The sequence below is a fragment of the Chiroxiphia lanceolata genome, chromosome 14 (assembly GCF_009829145.1).
Source record: "Chiroxiphia lanceolata isolate bChiLan1 chromosome 14, bChiLan1.pri, whole genome shotgun sequence".
NCBI classification, from domain to species: Eukaryota; Metazoa; Chordata; class Aves; order Passeriformes; family Pipridae; genus Chiroxiphia; species Chiroxiphia lanceolata.
Genome location: NC_045650.1, coordinates 15,075,763 through 15,096,210, shown reverse-complemented (window position 1 = coordinate 15,096,210; position 20,448 = coordinate 15,075,763). Strand labels below are relative to the sequence as shown.

The following is a 20,448-nucleotide window of genomic DNA, read 5'->3' as shown; positions in this document are numbered from 1 at the left end:
ATTTTTGCATTATTGTACTCTGTCTTCAAATATCTGTGTCTCATCAGACCTTTACCAGCGTGATAAGTCTGAGCATACTCTTAATTGCACTAGGACATACAGAGTTTAGGATTATTCTTATGTTCTGTAAAGAAAAGATTACTTAGAATGATATATCTTCAGTTCAATCTGAGTTTTGTGGAAGCCTGAAATGGTGGTTTTGATAGTGTTTAATTGCATCAAAAGCCCTGTTTATTTTGCACTGCAATAGATCCTGTGCACTTAGGTGACACCCAGCCTCCTTCCATAGGGTTCAAAGCTCAGGAGTCTGAGAAGTGAACACTGTGGAAGATTCTAGGTTAAATGTGGATATTTGTTGTAGACTCCCCTTTTGCTAAATTGTGCTTCAGCAAGGTCATTCTAAATTCTTAAGTGAAATAAAATGTTCTGTGGTTTGAGTTTGGAGGTGTTACATCATTATTGACTTCTTGTCCCGAGAAAATTAGATAGATTTAAATTCTATCTTACTTGAGTTCAGTGACTGAGAAACTTTTTTCAGATTTGTCCTTCCCTTCAGTTGGAGAAATGCATGTTTGTAGATGACATCTGGAAGATAAGTTCTTCCATTCTCTTATACAGAGGTGTGGGCTCTCTGGGTGCTTACTCCTTGGCTTTCAGATGACCCTACTAGTCTGGAATACATAAGATAATATGATGCTTTTGAATTTTTTCAGTTGATATATATTTCCCTTTCCTTTTCCATGTAGTCATTCTGACCTGTTCTTGACACTGGTTTCAGGAGCTCTGGCTGCCAGATGTCATTAGGTATCTGCTTGGGCAACTCGGGAAGGTGGGGAGAGCACAGCAATTATATTCCTGAGTATGACTTCTGAAACAGCAGTGTTTTTGAAGTAGTATACCCTTACCATTCATATATGCAGAGCATGAGTAAAAGTTCTGGTCCTTTTAATTCAAGCTGTATCTTGCTATGTGAGAGGCAAGGAAGAGAATGTATTTTAGTCACCAAATTTTGCATAGTGCATTAGGATGTGTTTAGTTGTTTTTATGCCTTCTGGGAAGTGACATTTTAACCCTTGGAGGACAGGGCTTAGTTTTGGTTTGGTTTTATGTAGGGTTTTTTATTCTTCTGTGCCTGATCATTTTCCTTCAAGCTCTGTTCTGTAAATTTGGCCACAGTGTTAGTGATAATATCACAGGAATCCCTATCATTTTTTCAAATTCATTCTTTTCTTTGTGTGTGGACTGTCATCCAGAGTAAAAGGCTAGCACCATTTATAACCCAGAAATTCAGTTCAGCTACTGAATAATCTGCTAAAGGCAGTCCTGGAGCTTCTGTGAAAATCCAGGGAAAGTCTGTTGGTAGGTTAGCAGCTCACTCACAGAAATGAAAGGAAAAGGTAGGAATAAGTAAAACTGCTTGTTCAGTATATACAGAAATTACTGTAAAGCATATAAATAGCTTACAATTGCTGCTTTTATTTTATGCTATGTATAGAATTACAGAAGGATTTGATGTGTGGAACAGTTGTGATCAGATGTCAGCTGAACTTCAGTGTCAATAAACACAAAATATTGTATACTGAAAAGAACAAATAACGTGCTAAATGTCACTGGAAAAATTGCTGAGAATAAACTGGAAAACATAATTACTGACATACTTTATCTTGCATATAATAGGATAACATATAACTTACTGCATGGAACTTACTGCCTGGCACGTGGGGTGTTGATATTATTTATCACATTGCTTGGTGTGTTACTTTCTGAGTATGTTGACATTGGTTGTAATATTTTTGAAAGTTCATACATTTGATTTTAACACCATTTTGTGGCAGGACAAAGCCATTGTATGGCTCTGGAACTGCTTGGCACTGCTGGCCTTGAGTCCATCTTTTTGCATGAAAGAATGAGGTGGGAGATGTCAGAAGGAGCCACCTTGTAGATTAGATAACTGAGTGTTGCCTAGCAAAGGAGATTTTCATTCCTGCAGTTAGCAAAGAGTTTCTTGTGAGATGGGGCAAAAGTTTCATGCAGTGCCCGGTAGTTTCTCTCTAACGGGGTGTAAAGATTTCTGCAGATAAAACTCCCAGCATTCAATTTATATGGAATAAAATAGAGACTAACTGCCTATCCTGAGTGCTGAAAGACTCTATAGTTATTTAAGGAAAAAAAATTGGTATCCTGTAATGAGCACAGCATCAGAACATGCACAGAATGAGAGAAACTAGTACTGTGCAAATTATCTTCATTTTTGTGAGTTTCTCACATATTTTGAAGGGCAAGCACTCAAATAATTGCCCTCATCTATCAGATGTCTAAATCTAAATGGGCTGTAGGTTTTAACAAGCAATGGCATCAGCTTGTAGCGTGTACAGTTTCCCAAGTCTGGTTGAATCTAGCAGTTGTTTGCAAAAATCTCTGTTCCAATTCCGACCTGGTAGGATTCCTAATAATTTCTGTTTGCTTCTACTTGCTTTTCCAGAAGGCTAGGAGGTGTTTTGCTTGGTTTCTCAGCAGCACACCTCTACAGTAAGTGTGGAAGTATTGATTATTATTGGAAACCAGTGTCTTCATCATTCGAGGCTGGCTTTTGCTGCGTGTATCCTGTTAACTAGGCTTTAAAAGCAAGACTGTCAGAGTTCCAGCTCTTCATGAAGATGAGCAAAAAAGCTCAAGTGAAAGATATTGTTGTCTTTCCAATGCACAGAGTAGGTTTTTGGAAAACTGACAGTCCTAAGTCAAGCAATGAATTTAAAATAACCATTTTCCTCTGCAGCCTTTCTTCCGTGTTGCTAAAATAGATAAAGTGTGCTCGCTGAACAAGACAAAATGCATTCACTGTTGAACAATTTTCATTTGAATGACTGTCCTTGAGCTAGTACAGTAATACACACTAGATATCCATCCAATTAAGACTTGGCAGTACTATAAGTGAGTAGCTATTATAATTTCTCTTACACGTATCCTTGTGTTGACAAATTTTGCTGTCCAAAAGCACTTGAGGATCCTGAAGGATTCCTTGGGAATGAAAACCTGAAAATCAATACTGAAAGTGAACTGTAGTAATTCTGTGAAGAGGAAGGTTTGAATTTTTGAGGGAATGGAGCTGTCTTATGTCTGGGTGGTTTTTATATGGATGGGATGTAGCATGTACATTGTTTAGCATAATTATAGTTTCTGTGTGGAGATAATTTTAAAAGACCCCAACTTTATCTTTCCCAAGCAGGAATAAATTATTATAACTGTGAAGTGATGTGTGCTGAGAGTTACACTACACCAGGTTCTGATTTTGAAGTATGTGGGTAATTCAGTTTAAAAAATAGTTTCGTATCAATGCTATTTTAGGCAATAAAGAATGTTTTTAGCAGTGTTTGTCAGTATTTTTCAGCTCATTATAAGCAGTAGGTACCTTAGATTTAAAGTGTAGGAAAAGTATCTGCTTTGGAATGAAAGAGACAGCAAAAGTAGCTAATCAGGAAAGTAAAACCCCACCCATTTTAACTGGTTAATTTGCAGAAACCTACAATCCGTTCTTTCTGAGTGAAGGATGTTACTTTGCTCGCTCAATTTTGCAGCATTTTGCTGCTTCTTACTGGTTGGGGATGTGGTTTCAAGTATTGCAAGTATGATTAGCAGTGGGAGAATTATCTCAAGTCTTACAGGGGAAAGAGGCTGCACATACCAGAGAGGAGAAACACCCTGTGGATACAGGGCAGCTGGCAGTACTATGGATCTTAGATATAAGTGCCAGTTTTGCTTTGGAATGATAAACTTCTAATCTGTTTTTTGTAAATTTTGTGTGATTAAAGAAATCTGTTTCTATTTCTTATAAATAGTTCAGAATTTTTTGGTGAGGTTAACCTGTTAACCCACCAAAATCTGTTAAAATTAATGTAGTGCATTCACCTTTATGTTTCTACTTTAATTTTACAGGAATGTTTTGTTAAATCACGGAAATGAAATTTATTGTTTTTCAGCACATTGAGGTAATAATTTGAATAGCACAAGAAAAACACCCTCAAGAGCAATGGCCAGGCAATTTTCCAGCCCAAGCAAACCACAGATGTGCTGCAGGGTTAGGTTTCATCTGTGTAGGCTCCTCTCGTGCAGCAGAAGTAGGTCTGTGCTTTTCCCTGGTTTATGGACAGGAATAATGGACCTGGCTGTAGCAGCCAGGTGTTTGTTGCCTGGCAGCATCACTGTGGGGATGCTGGTGTGACAAAGGAAGGGCTGCACACTCTGCTGAAATGTGTGGAGTGGAGCAGCACAAATAACTTGAATGTGTCTGGGTGATGGGTCCAGAGTCATCTTTTGAGCTTCCACTCCTAATTTGAGAGGCAGGATGAGAGATTAGAAAACAGTACAGCTGCTGTCAGCCTCCCAACAAATTCATGTCAGGCAAATCAATTACGTGATTTCTTAACAAGACTGTAATAAAAGAGACACTACTTGTGCTGTGCAAGGACACACTTCTAGGGTTAAGGTGGTAACAAGATCTTTTAATAAACAATTTTCTTCAAACTTCTTGTTCCTTACAGAATCTGTCACTCTTCCACTTCCTTTTATTCCTAACAGTGGCAAAGTAAAGGAGAGCCTTGTTCACAGCAAGCCATTACAGGTGTTATTGTGAAGGTTGTTGGACCCCTTTCCTTCTGAAGAAGGCTTTGTTTGAGAGAGAAATGACATGCTGATATAGAATGGTGTGAGGTGACAAAATGGAGATAGTTATCTGTAAGAATTTGCATGGGGTGGTAAGAGGAGACACTGACAGCAACAGGTCTACCTGCAGATAAGTCTTTAGGAAATGTGGAAATGAACTGAAGTTCTTTTGTTATTTAATGGTTTTTGTGACAAAATTCATTTGACAATGCTTCATCCTTTTACTTTTCCTCCTCCTTCCGAGATGCAAGGAGGCTCCCAGAAAGCATCATAATTCCAGTTCTGTTTGGTTCTCTGAATGGTTTAATTAAAAACCAAAACAAACAAACCCCCCCCCCCCCAAACTGCATAACTTGAGGTTGAGGGTTAGGGTTAGGGGTTTTGTTTGGGGCATTTTCCTCTGTTTTCACTCTATCTTTTCCCCTTGGAATTTGTTGGGGTTTTTTTATAAACAGGGGTATTACAGTAGCAGCATTGAAGACATCTGGGGGAAAAGACAGCTGCCCATGCTGGGCTGATTTTCAAGTCTTACTGTAAGAACTACTGTAACACTTCAGCTGCCTCTACCACCTTTTCCTTACCCCATGAGTATGTAATTTTAGCATGAACTTTTATCACTAAAAAATCAGTCACTGCTGCTTGAAAATGCTCAAGACTTTTCTAGACTGAATCTGACTTATTCATTAAATTAAAGTATATGTTGGGAGTTCAGTGAAACCTATTTTTGGAACTGTTTTACATCAGTGTGCACCTACATGATGCTGTGTTACTGGCAACCAAAAAGAATCTTTCCTGGGAAAGACTTGAAATAGAAACCCCCTCGTGTTTACACTACTATATGAAATGGCATGGTGGTATTTATGTAGAACTGTCTTGCAATGTTTACATCTAACACACCCTTATTAAAACATGGCCAATAATTTTTTTCCAATTATAAGACCTTTCTCTGCCTTGCTTACAGCTTTGCTGGGCTCTAATGATTTGTATTGAGTCACCAAGTATGTGTGTCTGACTGAATTGTTTTGTAAAACTTGATCCAAGAAGGCTCAGTTGCTTATGGGAATGTGACTAAGGAAAATGTTTTCCCATATGAAAATATGGTATTGTGAACTTCTGTTGGGGCGAGGGGCTGCTTTTCTGTAAATATTCCATCTCTAGAGCAAACATGGGATTTTAGCAAGAGAGATTGTGTTTCAGAAACACGCCTGCTCATTTCCTGGAAGAAATTCATCCAATTTAGAGGTCTGAGGCTATAACAATCTCAGTGAATTCTCAAGGACTGAGAATAAATAAAAGGACTGAGAGAGAGGATCTGTGAGAGAGTTATCACTAACTGGGAATAGGATCTAGGACTGAATAATGCTCCAAGTACTGGAGGTGTTTGCTTTCTGTTCAACCCATGGAATACAATCTGGGAAAGTAGACTGGAGGGGACATGCCTGCAGACAAAGGAAGAGTTGCCCTGTGGGAGAGGGAGCATGATGCTGCTCCAGAGAAGTGAGGTTTGTCCCTGCCTTTGCCACAGGATTCCTCTGTTGTAAGGGAGCTCACCTGGAGCAGTCAGTCTGTGTGTGCTCCTTATTTAGTGGGTGTCCTGCTTGCTACTCACTTGGCCCAATTGCAGAATTCCCAAGTTCTCTGTTAAATCAATTGGAGATCCAAGGTACACAAAATCAGGGAGGTGCCAGCTTCAGATCCTTGTGTGTACAAGTGGAGCATTAGTACTCCCATATCTCATTAGGGTGCTGTAGAAATAAATTTGTTTCTTGACGTGAGATGAAAGTACAGAAGAAGAAACTTAAACATCTTAAGTTCAGAAGAATAAATAAAAGATGGGGTCAGACATTGCAAAGAAAGCTAAATATTGAATAACTGCTTGTTAATTAAGTAGCATCAAACTGTGCACAGAGTAAATGAGGAATACAAGGGGGAAGGCAGTATTTTAATGTTTATTTAACCAATGATGTATGGTAAGGCTGAATTGAGTTTGGAGAAGTCATCTTTGTTCTGACACCTCCTAATTTTTTGAGAGCATAATTTTGCAGTCTCAATGTTGAAGAGTTTTGTGTGTGACTTGACTAGACACAGACTTTTTAAATGTCATTATTATTATTTAGCTAATTTATTTAAAGGCAGTTCTGCTCTTCAAGGTGGACCTGTGGGGACAACAGCACTTGCGTCAAAGTTGGAGCGTTTGTCTGTTGAATGAGGTTCTGGGAATGCAGGAGGAGGATTGAGATGTGCAGCCACGCTTTTCCTCCTTGAAGCACTTTACAGAGCATGCCAGATTGTGCAGCAGCTTTTGTGTAGCGTATCCTGAAAGGATTTTTGTGGCAGGTTCCCCGAAAGCTGGTTGTGTGGAACTGCTCTTTGTGAGTGCCTGAGCCCTGTGCAGTGGAACACAGCAGCCAATGCCCGTGTGAAAGCTGTCTGAGAGAAATTGGCCTGGTCTGCTGAGTTGTGATTAAGCTGTGCAGAAATCAGGTGTACAGATCTGCCGTGACCCAGGGCTTGTGTGACTAATGATACCAATGGTAAATCACTGTGCTAGGGACCTAAGTGTTTCGGGGAAATGTCTTCATAAAGAATTGTGAAGTGGGAGTCTGTGAGGAAGGGATCTTTTATTCAGGGGAAAAAAATAAATGCAGGGGGTGCTAATTCCAGAAAGTCTCAATCTGCACTGAAATCTGAATTTTCTATAGTATGTGTTAGAGCACCTGGGACAAACTTCATCACCAGACTCAGTTCTGTCATGTTTCTGAGTGTATACACTTTCTGTAGACTGTCTCACAGAAATGAGATTGGCTTTCTGGAGGGTGTGCTTTGTGTCTGATTGGTGAAGGAGGCTCTTCTGTAGATTTGTGGCCTCATTTGCTGAAGAGTTTGTATGGTGGATGCAGGATAAAATTGCAAGAGAGGGAGTTCATTGCACAGTGAAGGCAGGGCTCCAGGGTCACTGGGAACTTGGTGGTGTGCAGTGATTGTTCTGCTGAAGACTCAAAAAGTTATGCTTTTAAAATTGCTGGAGATGACATGCTGTATGAATTGATGACTCCCAGGGTACTGGGAGCAGCACTTTTTGAATACACTGAAGTTTCTGTTCGTGGGCTAAGCCACAAACAAGAAAAAAGTGTATGGCCAAAAAATTGTTGACCTAAAAAGACTGCTGACACTATTTTATTGTTTTAAGTTAGAACCAAAGTTGGAAATTAAATGGTATTTTCCTGTGTCAGAAACATGAGTGTTAGGTTCTGAAAATATGGCAGTCCATGGATTTTGCTGTGCTTCCTTTAAAAAGCCAGAATTCAGAAAAACATAACTTGTGACTGAGTTGTGTGTTGATGGCAAGAAGAGAAAACCCTTTCTGGTGTTTGCTACCTCCTTCACATAGCACCATGTGAAAATGGCACATTCAGATGTTCATCCCAGCCCTGTAATCACTTCTAAGCAGTAGGAAGCAATAGTGGGTGAATGCAATTCCCTGGAGCCTGGCATTCCAGCATGTGGATAACATCCAGCAATCCATAGGTTTCCCAGTGCTGCATTTCCCTGTGATTGTTGCATCAGCCCCATTAAATTCTTTTCCCATCTTGCTCTTTCCAAAAGTTATAAACAATTAGAGTTTATACGGGATAAAATAAATTAAAAGCAATTTACAGTCAAACTTTTTTGGCCTTTCTGTGGAATTTGGAAGAGGGGGAGGTCTCTCTTTGCTTGTCTGAGATAAAAAATCCAGCTGCAAAACCCAGTGTGGCTTGAATCTTCCTTTGACCATGATATAGTTCAATGTTTCAGATGAACATGAAAAATGCTGAGAACTCTGGTACAAGTGGTGCATCTCTGGTGTCTGTTGGGTACTGTCAGAAGCAGAGGCAGAAACCTGCACAACCCACTACTTCTGTGAAAGGTTTATTGGAGTGTGACTCTGGGAGGTCCAGCACAAGCACCACTCACTTGGCTGCTGCACTTTTCTCACTGGAAGGGGTCAGGCTCTTGGAAAGATGCCTGGTTAGAAGAGTAACAAGATGCTCCATATGGAGCCAGCTTTGTGAACTCTACTCTCTTTATATAATAAGTCCTGCCCCCTCGGGCAGGGGAAATAGTTCCCAGGAAAGGCATTTTAAGTTCAGCTGACAGTGGTATTGATAAGGGATACAGGTACATTTATTGGGATATGTTTCACTCTTCTGAATAGATTTCCTGCCGTGTTGTTAAAAGGGGACAGTTTCCTGAAATGCTTCATTTCAAATGGCTAAAGAAACACTTTTCCTAAATACTGATATACTGAAAGATGTTGGATTCCTTGTGTTACTTTAAGGCAACAGCAGCAGCATTGCTGGAGAAAATAACTCACTATGAGAGTCAAAGTAAGCCTTTTCTTTCTTTACCTGGCAGGTTCCAATCCACCAAAATCTTAAAGAGCTCCTGGCCATCCGGGCAGAGCTTCAGAAGAAGGTTGAAGATTTGCAGCGGGAAGCTGCTACACGTTCCATTTCTTCCTCCTCTGACAGAGGTTCATCTCCCTCCCATTCTGCCACGCCAGTGCACACCTCTGTGTGATGTGGAACAAAAGCCATGTGAAAAAAGCAGTGTCAGGTAATACAGAGAGGAGGGTGAAATGCTTTTCCTGTCACAAAAGGATCGTGAGTGACTTGTAATTGCTATGATCTACATGCCTTATTCTGTGTCTGATATTATCACAATGAGGCCAAAAAGAGCTTCAATAGATGTGATGTATTTTCTTGTTGGCAGTTCCCACATGTGTTTTGACATTCTAGCTAAATCACCAATTGTGAAATTAAACTTTGTTTTGAGCAACTAACAATTTAACCATCCTAAAAAGGAATCCATCTGCCAAGCAGACAGAAAAATGCCTCTCACACTGCGTAGGGTACCATGCCTGGTTGAGAGAATCAGATGAAATGCCACATGATGCTTACACAGAACGTTTTTCTGAATGGGAGCTCCTTATTTCACTCAGTAATATATATATATTTTTTTTTGCTAGAGCGATTTATTTTTTTTAGGGTAATGCACTTGGAAATTGATTTTAAAATAAATGTTTTCCAGTGTAGTCAGTTTTACATTTTGACTAAATATGCCATTAAAAGTGGATGCAGTTAAGCTGGATTTATCGAGTACACCACACTGACTTGTATGATGTAATATATTTGGTAAAGCATGTATTTTAGGTTTTTTAATGCCTTTTGTACAAGTTGAAATAAAGTCTTTTGACTGTTTAGCTTATTGTTCAGTTTCAGCCTCCTGGGCGAGGGGTAAACTTACTCATGTCAAGGTCTTGTACAAAGTAAAAGTTTGTTTTCTAGCAAATGGTAATATTTGGGGTTGGAATGACACCCAGCTGTGTAAATTGTATAGTCTGTATAGCTCCACATTGTTAAGTGTGTTTTGTTTCAGAGTGTACACACAAAATGCAAAGCTGTGTGCATTTATGCCCACATGTGTATGTGATGTTAAACATATGCATCCTCCCGTGGGTTTAAGCTGTGTGTTCAGAAAATGGATCCTGCCTGTCCAAAATCTTTTGAGGACCTTAACTTGCAATGACTTTGTTTGACAAAGTTTTTGAGTAATATGATAATAATTGGTTTTCTTGAAATAAAGCCTCTTGGCTTTTTGTTTTTTAAGTTCCTACTAGCATTTCTTCCGTAAATGAATAATTTAACTGTGTTTTCATGTAAAATATACATTCTCAACTTTCTTTCATCTCCCCCCAAAAATCCTCATATCAGAGAGATTTGGTTACTGTAACATTCCACCTTTTAGAAAATTATTCAGTGGCCTTCCTGGAAGGCCCAGAAATGGTGCATGCTGCAAATTTTCCCTGGATTGTTTTCCTTGCCGTGTTTCAATGAAAATGTGGTTCTTCTCCTTAGGACACTTAAATATTGCAGCTCTGCTTTTTGACTCATGCTTGTATTGCTCTGAGTTCTGCTGGTGGGAACTAAGCCCCATTCTTAAGAGCCAGTTGACTCCCTATGCTGATTGTGGGTTTCAGTGACTGTGAGTACTTATTTGTTGCTGCACATTTGTTCCTAATACGTGTCGGTGCTTTTCTGTCTCATTCTCTGCAGTAACTCCACACAGCATGTAGTTAATGAGCAAGGTGAGCTGCTGAGCACTTTCCTGACTTCAGCTTGGAAAGGCTGAAGTGCTGTATCCAGTCTTAAACGTTTACTGTGCAGTGCAGGGTATTTCAACATGTCCTTTTTACCGTAGTGAATGCTTTTTATAATAGATATTCACGTACAAGAACAGAGTTTAAGAACGCTTGCAGTGTTGCATCTCTTGAACCTCAGGCTTTTTATAAAGACATGAAAGATGTTTTCCTGTAAAAATGGTTCTGCTGAACAGTGTGCCAGCAGTGAATTTTACATTGCCAAAATATGTTGAGATGGTATTGAATTAAACTCTTCCATACTTTGGATTTCCTTGACATTTTAACTGTATATTAAAGTAAAGCACATTATCTCTAAAATGCAGTGCTAAAGAAAATCTTTTGAAGTTTTTCTCTTTATTGGTGCTAATAATCACAACATTTTCTCTGTAATTATTGCAAAAGTGATGACTGGATTAGCTTGGGCATTCTGAGATTTTTAAAGCTTGGATTCCTAGAGCTAAACTCAGAATTTGGTTTTGCACAGAACACCAGTTATTTCAGCTGACTGGCTGTGTATCCACCAGTTTCAACACAGCTCAGCGAGTCTCTGATCTGCATGAGAGCACTGGGGGAGGGTCCTGGTGTCCTGTGTGTCAGCACAATGGATGGGTTTGTACCTACTTCACATGGAAATACTCAAAGGTATTCTACAGCTCATATGTGCTACTTAATTGAAGAGGTCACTGTCACCATACTCAGTCTGCTTCCTGATAATCAGATTTTTTTCCTGTTGATTTAACAACTAATTCTGTCATTACTTTTTTATTGTTCAGTAAGGCAGTATGGAACTAGTTAAGGAGAGAGCAGAACCCTGTTCCCTCTCTGATGCACTTTGGACAGAACTATCAACTTCTGGTTCAAAAGCTGGAACTTTTTGCTTTGGTTTTTGGTTTTGACTCTGCTGGATATAAAGGGAATGTGCAAAGACAGCAAGCAGTTATGTTTGGCCTGTAGGATTTTCCTGTTGTCAGTGATGTCATTGACAATGTGAGAGGGGGAAAAACCCACATCCAGTGTCCTGGAGTGGGATGAAGCCTTGGTAACCAGCTGACACATTTTTTGCTGGTAGAGTAAGTCAAGTGAATCATCAGCATCAGACACTTTGCCATTATAGTTGTTTCAGAGCTGAATTTACATTTCTTTCTCCTTTGTAGATAAAAGTAATATTTTGTTGTTTCATTAAAATGGAAGGCTTTTAAATCTGGTAAACACTCCTATCTGCCTGGTTCTGTTCCCTGCAGAGGCAGCCTTCTCAAGGAGTTAAAGCTTTAAACAAGAAGTGTTTCATTGCTTTCATTTTCCAAGAAAAGCTGTACTAATTCATATGCTGTATTGTAGTAACACCAAGAACAGCTGGTTCTCTATAAGCTGGAAATGAGACAACAACTCTCATTCATGTGCATTAAGCCCCACAGCAGAGGACATAGTGAAAGGGGCAATTCAGATTATTCCCCAAGTGAAGCATTTATGGTAGAAAACAAAAAGGAATGTCCATTTGTAGAGAGATCACATCTGCTGAACTAAGTGGGTATCGTAGAGAGCTTTTACCTGCCAGATCTTGTGCAATTGGGAAGAAAGAGTTTTATCTCCACAAGAAGCACAAGTCAGAATTAGCTAGTTTGAAATATAAACCACCCTTTTTGACTGTGAGACTGAGCATTTCATCATTATACAAAGGTCAAAACCATAGTTTGCACTGCGTGGGAGATTCATCTAGTGGGTGTGAAAATCCAAAGAAAACTTTCCTGGATTTTGCAGGAAACCTAGGGCAGCAAAGAGGACCAAAAACCAGCCAAAAAGACCAAACCCAGCCATGCTGAGTGCAGCCAGGGGCACAGGGCACTGCCTCAAGTGGAGCTGCTGGGTGACCTTAAGGGGAGCACATGTGTGTGTGCACGCGTGCAAATACTTCATTTTTTACCATTAAATTACAGTTTTCATAATGGTATTTGTTTTATCAAAAAGTCCAGTTTGGGGTTTTTTTTACATCTTTGGTGTAGTCACAGAAGAGGTGATGTACTGTAAGGATACAGCCCACCACTTGCAGTTTACTTGCACCATGAAAAAAAAACCCAGAAAAAAATCAAGCCTAAAATGTCTTACTAGTCAACTTGGTTTATTTGGTGTTTTCCAAAGGTAGTCAAATTCTGATTTTCCCCCCATGTCCCTTACATGCACATTAACAAAAGGAATCATTTTTTTCTTAGAGTGTAACATTCAACCTCTGTTTGGAACAGGTTGCTTCTGCAGCAGCAAACAATCTGCCTTCCTTTAAGTGAGAACTTCACTCAAAAGAAAAGGATTCTCTAATTTCACAATCCTGTTGTTTCTGAACTTCCTTTGTTCCTGAACCTCGTCTGTTGCAGAAGCAATTTTTAAAGCCTTAGCCTGTCGACTCATCCTATTTTTTCAGAATCTGAAATGGTATTGTGGACTAATTCCACTTTTATCACAACACATGAGTAGTTAAGGATGACAATAGAGCACTTGTAAGGGTTAGTTAGTGGGGTTGCATGAAAATGACTGAGTTTATAGTGCCAAAAATCTGAAATTCATGTCAGAGTATTCTCAATTGAGGAATCTAAAACAAAGAAAGTACTACAGTACTGCCAAAGGAAAATGCAAGTAATTGAGAGAATAAACAACAGAAAAAGAGCCAGCTGAATTCTTTCAGTTCTCTCTTTTCTCTGTCATCGACAAACCTTTTCTGAATCATTTTATTGCCATTTAAAAATAGCTTTAGTTAAGCTGAAGAGAGGACATTAAAAAAGCACAGGTAGTACAGAAACTCTCAGGACATCTGTATATAGGTTTTGGACTCATGAAAAAAATCCGAGTTTTCCAGTGGTTTGTGGCCTTTCTTTATAAAGTTCATACCATATATACAGAACTTAAATGCAGGATTTTTAAAAATTCCATATTCAGATTTAAAGAGAATATTAATTAAATGAAACTAGAAGTCAGCGCTGGGTCAGCTGTTCCAGAACTCAGATCACTACTAGGAAAATACACAGGAAGCCTCTCAGTTGCTATAATGCCTAAAATATGAATGATGTATAAAATCCCTGTTTCTCAGAGACTGGTCTGGCAGTTCAGATGGAGAAGGGGACAGCAATAATTTGAGCCTTTGCTGACATTTCACACTAAGACTTTGACTTTTGTCCAGTTTTGAAGAGACCGAGTTTCATTTCCTTACTGCAGCATTTGCCAATATTTTCCTATTTGAAATCCTAGAGAAAGAGATCTTGAATCCCGTTACTGTAAATTTTGCGAGTGTTCTCTTTCACTGTGCATTTGTGGATTTCTACATACTCACACATTACACCAAAGTCAGAGAAAAGCCTTGGGCATAGGAGCAAATTCTGAGTCCCAGAAACGGGGTTGGGTTTTTCAGTGAAACCCCTTGCTGCCTTTTTTTTTTTTTTTTAAACTGCAGAACTGCAGTATTTTGAATTAGACTCGTGTTTCCTCTACGTCCTGATGTAAGAGATTCCTAAAGGAGTGGTAGGGGCTGTGTTCTTTGAGCCACAGTGGACTCTGTTGCACTCTCCTCTGGTCAAACAGGGAGAGCAGGGGAAAACCCCTGACCTGCATCTACAGGAACACGGACATGGGCAAAGGGAGGAATGGAATAGTGGTCACTGGACCTAAGCTGGGAAAGCGGCTTCTAGTGATCATCAATGCCATGCTGTAACACTTCATCTACAATAACTTCCAGAAAACACATTTCATGCTACAGCTTTCAAATGTGTTTGGGTAAGAACAAAAAACAGGTGCTGGTGCTTGGGACTGGAGATTCACAAACTCAGCTGGGCCGGCATTGGAGCACCTGCACGTGATGATCCACATCCTGCAGACCACACTTCCTCCATGAAAACCCTTCTCTGGGAGTAAGCACATCTCTGTTTCTTCTGCTTCCCTTATCTGAGCAGCCAGTCATTAAATATTTTTCTTTCCTATTCCAAACACATCTATAAAATAAAGCAGCAGTAGTTCAGAGTAGTATTGTTTTAGCCTAAGTGTTCTGAAAGTCAAGAGGCACCTTATAAACCACTGTAGCTGTTCTGCTAGGAGCTAGTGTAAGGCTTTAAAAATGCAAGTGTTAAAAAGAGCATAAAGAATTGTGCAGCTATTGCAAAATACTTAACCAAGTTACTAGGCAATTTCCTTCCAAATGGAAATGTTAGGCAGCAATACTCGTGGACCGATTCCCCTCCTGGCAAGGCCTTCTGGAAGCCATGTCTACCTGAAAGCTGTGAATTTGTACATCAAACTGAAAAGGTTGGGGTTTTTTTAATACATATTCACAAAATATGGGGTTTGCAAACCAATACAAAATGCTCACATTTTAAGTTTACATATAAATAATGAGTACCTCTTACACTATGTAAAGTGAAATTTCCTTCACTTGAGAGCATGCTTTTTAAGTAATCATTGATTTGGACAAATGTATTGGAAAGTGGCAGTATCCACATTTTAGCAACAATAAAAAAGGGTTAGGAAGAGATTAGAAATCTAAACAGAAACTCTTGCAAGCTAGCGAAGGTCGGGCCCGGCAGCCGTTTGGCAGCGCCGCAGAGGGCTGTGTGTGCACTCTGTCCTGGGGCAGCCCAGTGTCCTGCTGAGCACAGCCCAGTGCTTCCCAGACAAGCAGGACAGTGATGGAGGACCTGTCCTCAGGAGATTCTGCCTTTTTTTAAAGGTTAGTCAGTGACACAAAGGGTGAAGCTTAAATCCTTTTTCTGCCTCTGGGTGCCTGGGAGCACTCTCAATAGTTGCTGATAAAAGGAGAAGGGGAGGACTGCATCTTTTTAAGCCTGGCTTCTGTTCTGGTACTGAGCGTTACAGGTCTTAACAAATACCTCCTTTGTTTATTTTCTTTTCGGTTAAATCTGTCATTTGTTCTAGTGTGACTGAGATCTGAACCTGTCCTTGAAAGCATCCAAACACACACAGCTCTCATTGTGGTGACAACTGAAGGTATCTCATGTCACAAAGACAAACTGTATCGTTTCTGCTCCATTCTGATCTGTAGCACAGCAGAGCATTCAAATGGCATGTGCTAAAAGTGAACACTGCACACACTGCTTTTACCTGTATTTGTGACTTGGCACGAAAAGCAGGTCCTCTGATTTGGTTGAGAAGCCCAGCGCTGTGTGGTGGTGGTGAAGCATCCTGAACTCCTGACTTTGGAGCAGGGCTCAGCTCGAGGCCCCACATGAGGACCTACCATAGGCACTTCATTTTTAGGTGTAGCTACACTAAGGACTGCAATCCACCCTCGGGAAATGTGCAGCTTTCAACCCCGCCGTTGGAAGCAACGTGCCCAGAGCTGATGGCAGAAGTTGGCTGGAGGTGCTTTGCAGAGGGTTTTGCATGGTTTGGCTTTGGATTGCTATTTACAGGCACTTCACTGTCCTCATACCTGTAAGCTCCTCATTGACCATGGCTGAAGTACTTTCTCTGGGTTTCCATACAGCTGCACACCAATCCTACAATATTACTTCGATGTAAACATAAACCTCTTTACAAAAAGTAAACACATGCTACCAGTCTAACCCTAAAGCCTAGAGCAATAAGAAGCCAGTTCAAGCCTAAGTACACATTAAATAGCTTTGGAGTCAAATTAAATAAAAAGCTAAATTACAAGCATGTTAAGATCTCCATTGCTGCTGAGTATGTTCTAGCTCTGGATCACGCTTTATATCTTCGCACTGTCTTGTTTTGGTGGTTCTGCTGACTGCGTTTCCAGGACTGAATATTTAACTAGGGAGAAAGAAAAAAAACCATGAGTACAATAGCACATGATGGAACCAGGGCACAAGCAACGGGCGCCCGGCACTTGCTGATTGTATGTGACATTGGAAAAGCCTTTGCAGCAGCCTTGATTGTCTGTCACTGAAAGAAGGATCATGCTTCTCTTGTGCAAGACACTCGATGGCTGGATACATGAAAGCTAAATATTAACTGCCATCGTTTGCAGCATGAGCTCCTTGGGCTTTTACCATGGCTTTCCTTTGTGTGCAATAAAGGGGGGAAAATTGCTGCGGTGGATGTTTCACTAAAAACTGCAGCACCACCTAAGCAGTGCCCTCATCAAAGGGACACAACAGCTCCGTGCAGCACCAGGGACTTTAAAGAAGTCCCTGGGTAAAGCAGCTTTTGTGGCCAGATGCAGGCAGGGGTAAGGGATGCAAGGTTCTCACCTTGGGGCTCCTCGCTCACAACAGCTTCCATGTTTTCTCCTTTCACATACTCCGCGTTAAGTCCCTCTGAGAAGTATAATGAACAGAGTGAGATGGGAAGGGTATGAAGTAAAAATTATTTGCTTTGATGCCTTAAAAACTCTGGTGATGGGCCTGTGTGCTGTAAAAGCCAAGATGCCTTTTTGCAACCTCCTCTGCAGTGACAGCAGAGCAGAAGCCTCAGTAACCCACAGCCAGCACTGAGAGACTCGCTGGGTTTCAAAGTGCCCACAGACTCTCCTGGCAGACACAGCTCCCAGCAGTGGCTCTTTTGTCTGAGGCTCTTGCTTCATCTTTATCACGCGAGGCAGCACAGCTAATTCCTGTGCTAAGGCGCTCAGCTCGGAGTGCGGGAGGAGGAGGAAGGTTTCCCGGCCGGGACTGCTGTGCAGCGGGAGCTGCGCCTCGGCAGAGATGTGGCACAGCCTCATTAAAAGCTAAGTTATGCAGAGCTTCCAGCAGCAGTTCAGAGCAGGGCTGTGGTGATGAAGCAGGATCCCAGTGGGGTGTCAAATCCCGAATAAGTCCCTTATTTAAATGCAAAGAAGTTCCCAACGTTTGCAACAAGTGGAGCCCAGGCTAAGGAGCGAGGCTGAGCTCTGCTGGGTACAGGGGTGGCTGCAGGAGGGTGGGCAAGGGGAAGGGGATGGCACTGCTCGCTGAGGTCCAGCTCAGAGCTGCAGGTGAATTCAGACAGTCTGGGGTGTGCCATGGACCTCAGGCATCCTCTGCAGCTCCCTCTGAAGGATGAGTGAGGGGAGAGGCAGAGGTGGGAGTGCTGTGCTAACTGTAGCATCCGTTAGGGAGGGACCAGAGAAGGGGAGGGGATCGTGGTGTTTGCGAAGGAAGCCTGAGGCAATCAGGCCATGCAGCACACGTTTTTTAGGCATCTGAACTCGTCTGCACATCTAAATGCAGCGTGAGGTGTGGCAGGGACTGGCTGTGCCTCACCACCAGGTTTGGATGGGGTTCACTGGTATCTGCCAATACAGGAGGGAGGCACAGAACGGTGCCGGGGCCAAGCCAAAGCAGTGCCATAGCCCAGGGCACAGCTGGTACACGGCAGGTGAGGTGTAACATAAAAAGGTGGGATGAAGAACTCTAGGGAGCACTGTAAATGTCCTTCAGAGGAATCAGCAAATGCTCCTCAGAAGCGACTCAAAGCCGAGGAGCGGAGCCGCAGCCTCGACCCCGCAGGACAGCTGGGCAAGAGAAACAGCCTGTTCCTCCTGTGCCAAGAGAGTGGTCACTGCACACCACCACTGCCTCCGCCCTGACATGTGTTTTGCTGGGATAACACCAAATGCAATTTATGTTTTTCAATAAAAAGCCACTTTTGCAGCGGCTGACGGCTCTTAGATTTCTGTCATGCATTGCAATGCGTCTAAGGCCTGACATTAGCCCAGCATGCCATGTCTGATGGCTTAAATTAATCCTCCTTTATAATTAACTTTAATTTCCTGCCGCCTTTCTGGGGCTTTGTGTCTCTCAGCTTCCCCCTCATCAAAGCCTTTACTCCTTTTTTTTCTTATTATTTATTCTTGCCAAAATAACATTTAAGTGGGGGGAATATATAAGGGGTGTTTCATTCCATCACATTCATTTGACTTTTCCTGCTGATCTAATTTACCAAAATGCTGTTTGTTTCAGGCACAACTGGGAAAATAGCACGATTCCAGCAGAAATTTCCAACCCCAAACACCCTTTCCCTAGAGCAAAGGGGACTCACAGGAGATTTCAACTGATTAATTTAGAAGGGGGCTTCTCCCAGCTGTTTGCAACCCCTCTCCTATAACGGGCTGCAGGAACCAGGTGGGTGCTGTGGGCTGAGGCTGTCAGGCCACTCCTGCAGAGCTTGCACTGAGCAGCTTTGCAGGGCACCTCGTGCAGATGGTATTTTCTGTGAACAGGAAGTTTTGCTGCTTAATTTGCCCTAAAGTGCAGCAATTGCAACACACCTGCTGAGGGTGTGGTGGGCTGAACTCCCTCCTGGGCTGCCACAGCTGCAGACACCCCCCCCTGCTTCCTCTCCTGCTGCCTGGTGAGTTTTTACTGCCTCTGAGATTTTGGAGGTTTTTCTGGTTTATTTTGGGGTGGGTTTTTTTTTTTCATATTTACAGTGTTTGGTGTTGATAGTTTGGTCTTGGGCTGTGACTGTCTGTTGGGGGTGTGAGGGGCCATGCACAGCCCCCGGGGTGGCAGGGGGTCCTGGGGCTGTCACTGCTGGTGGGTACCTGCTTGTGGAAAGCCTGATGTGGTGGAAGGGGGGACTCAACGACCTGTGCTTGGGGCTTTGTTCTGCCAGCCCGGGGGCACTGGGTGCCTGAAACCCCATCTCCAGGCTGGAAAATAGCAGTGGGATTCAGGGGGAAAATAGGAGTGTGCTTGCTCTGTGCCCCTAGGGTGCTCAGGGAGGGACTTACGCTGGATGCTGAAGCAGAACTTCTTCTGCTGGTAGGAGATGTAGCTGGAGACGGCCCCGATGAGCGCCATGGCCAGGCCGCTGGCGATGCCGGCGATAGTTCCTGTCTCCGCCACTGTGGGGCACAGAGAGGGGGGTGCTGTGCAGCGGGGGCACACACACCACCCATCCCATCCCAGCATCCCACTGCTGCCCCTGCATCCACGGCAGCACCTACCTCCACTGTAGCTGTCATCAGTGTTGCTCTCGGCACCTGCAGAGAAACAAACCCATCAGTGGCCCTGCACCCCTCTGCTCCCCCTGCTGCCGTGCTGGGAGGGTGAGGGCACACAGCAGAAGGGTGGCAGTGCAGCCCTGGGGGCACCCTTGGGCTGGGGGTGAGCAGATACCCCTGTGGGGTGCAGCATCTCTGCTGCCCCATGGCTCCACCAGGCTGCCCAGGGCAGCTTGTTGTGCTTCTCAAGAGGGGTCTGAAGCTGCTCCTCTCCCTCTGTGTGTGCCTGGGGGGGGCTTTGGGAGAGCCTCTGCAGGACACACCTCTGCCTGCATGACAGTTACCCTCATCCCTGCCCTTTGCAGCTTCACTGCTCTCAGTGTAAGGAGCACACCTCAAAGGCTGTCAGAGCATTGCACAGCACACTGGTGCCATCACAGTGAGGTGACTGGCTGAGCTCCATGTGTCAGGGAACCCTCACTTGGCTTTCAGTTATTTCACCTTCCCTGGAGAAACGGGGTGGGAGGAGAAGCTGCTCCCACTGGAAGCTGCGGTCCTTGCAGAGTCACTTACATCCTGAATTTATGGAAGCAGGTCAGCGTTGTATTAATGCCTCTGATGCATCCTGTCCTTGGCACAGGGATTCATTAAATGTTGATTGGGCTTGTGGCATTCAGCTCTTTACACGGCTGCTTTTAATATTTAATACTGTGGATCCTCGTGAGCA

At 42.5% G+C, this 20,448-nt stretch overlaps 2 protein-coding genes across 6 annotated transcripts in view; one reads left to right on the top strand and one right to left on the bottom strand.

Annotated features, from left to right (window-relative positions):
- MTMR1 (myotubularin related protein 1) overlaps positions 1-11,175 on the top strand; it is a 38,371-nt gene extending 27,196 nt beyond the window's left edge. For all 4 annotated transcript variants that reach the window (XM_032702189.1, XM_032702188.1, XM_032702191.1 and 1 more), the window contains one exon: positions 9,055-11,175. In XM_032702189.1, the coding sequence (XP_032558080.1) occupies positions 9,055-9,219 (165 nt within the window). In that variant the 3' untranslated portion in view covers positions 9,220-11,175. The remainder of the gene's footprint in view (positions 1-9,054) is intronic.
- A 1,760-nt stretch (positions 11,176-12,935) lies between these two features.
- Positions 12,936-20,448, bottom strand: part of CD99L2 (CD99 molecule like 2) — a 32,194-nt gene continuing 24,681 nt past the window's right edge. For both annotated transcript variants that reach the window (XM_032702202.1, XM_032702201.1), the window contains exons 8-11: positions 19,725-19,760; positions 19,509-19,622; positions 17,047-17,112; positions 12,936-16,606 (exon numbers count right to left, since the gene is read on the bottom strand). In XM_032702202.1, coding sequence (XP_032558093.1) covers positions 16,542-16,606; positions 17,047-17,112; positions 19,509-19,622; positions 19,725-19,760 — 281 coding nt within the window. In that variant the 3' untranslated portion in view covers positions 12,936-16,541. The remainder of the gene's footprint in view (positions 16,607-17,046; positions 17,113-19,508; positions 19,623-19,724; positions 19,761-20,448) is intronic.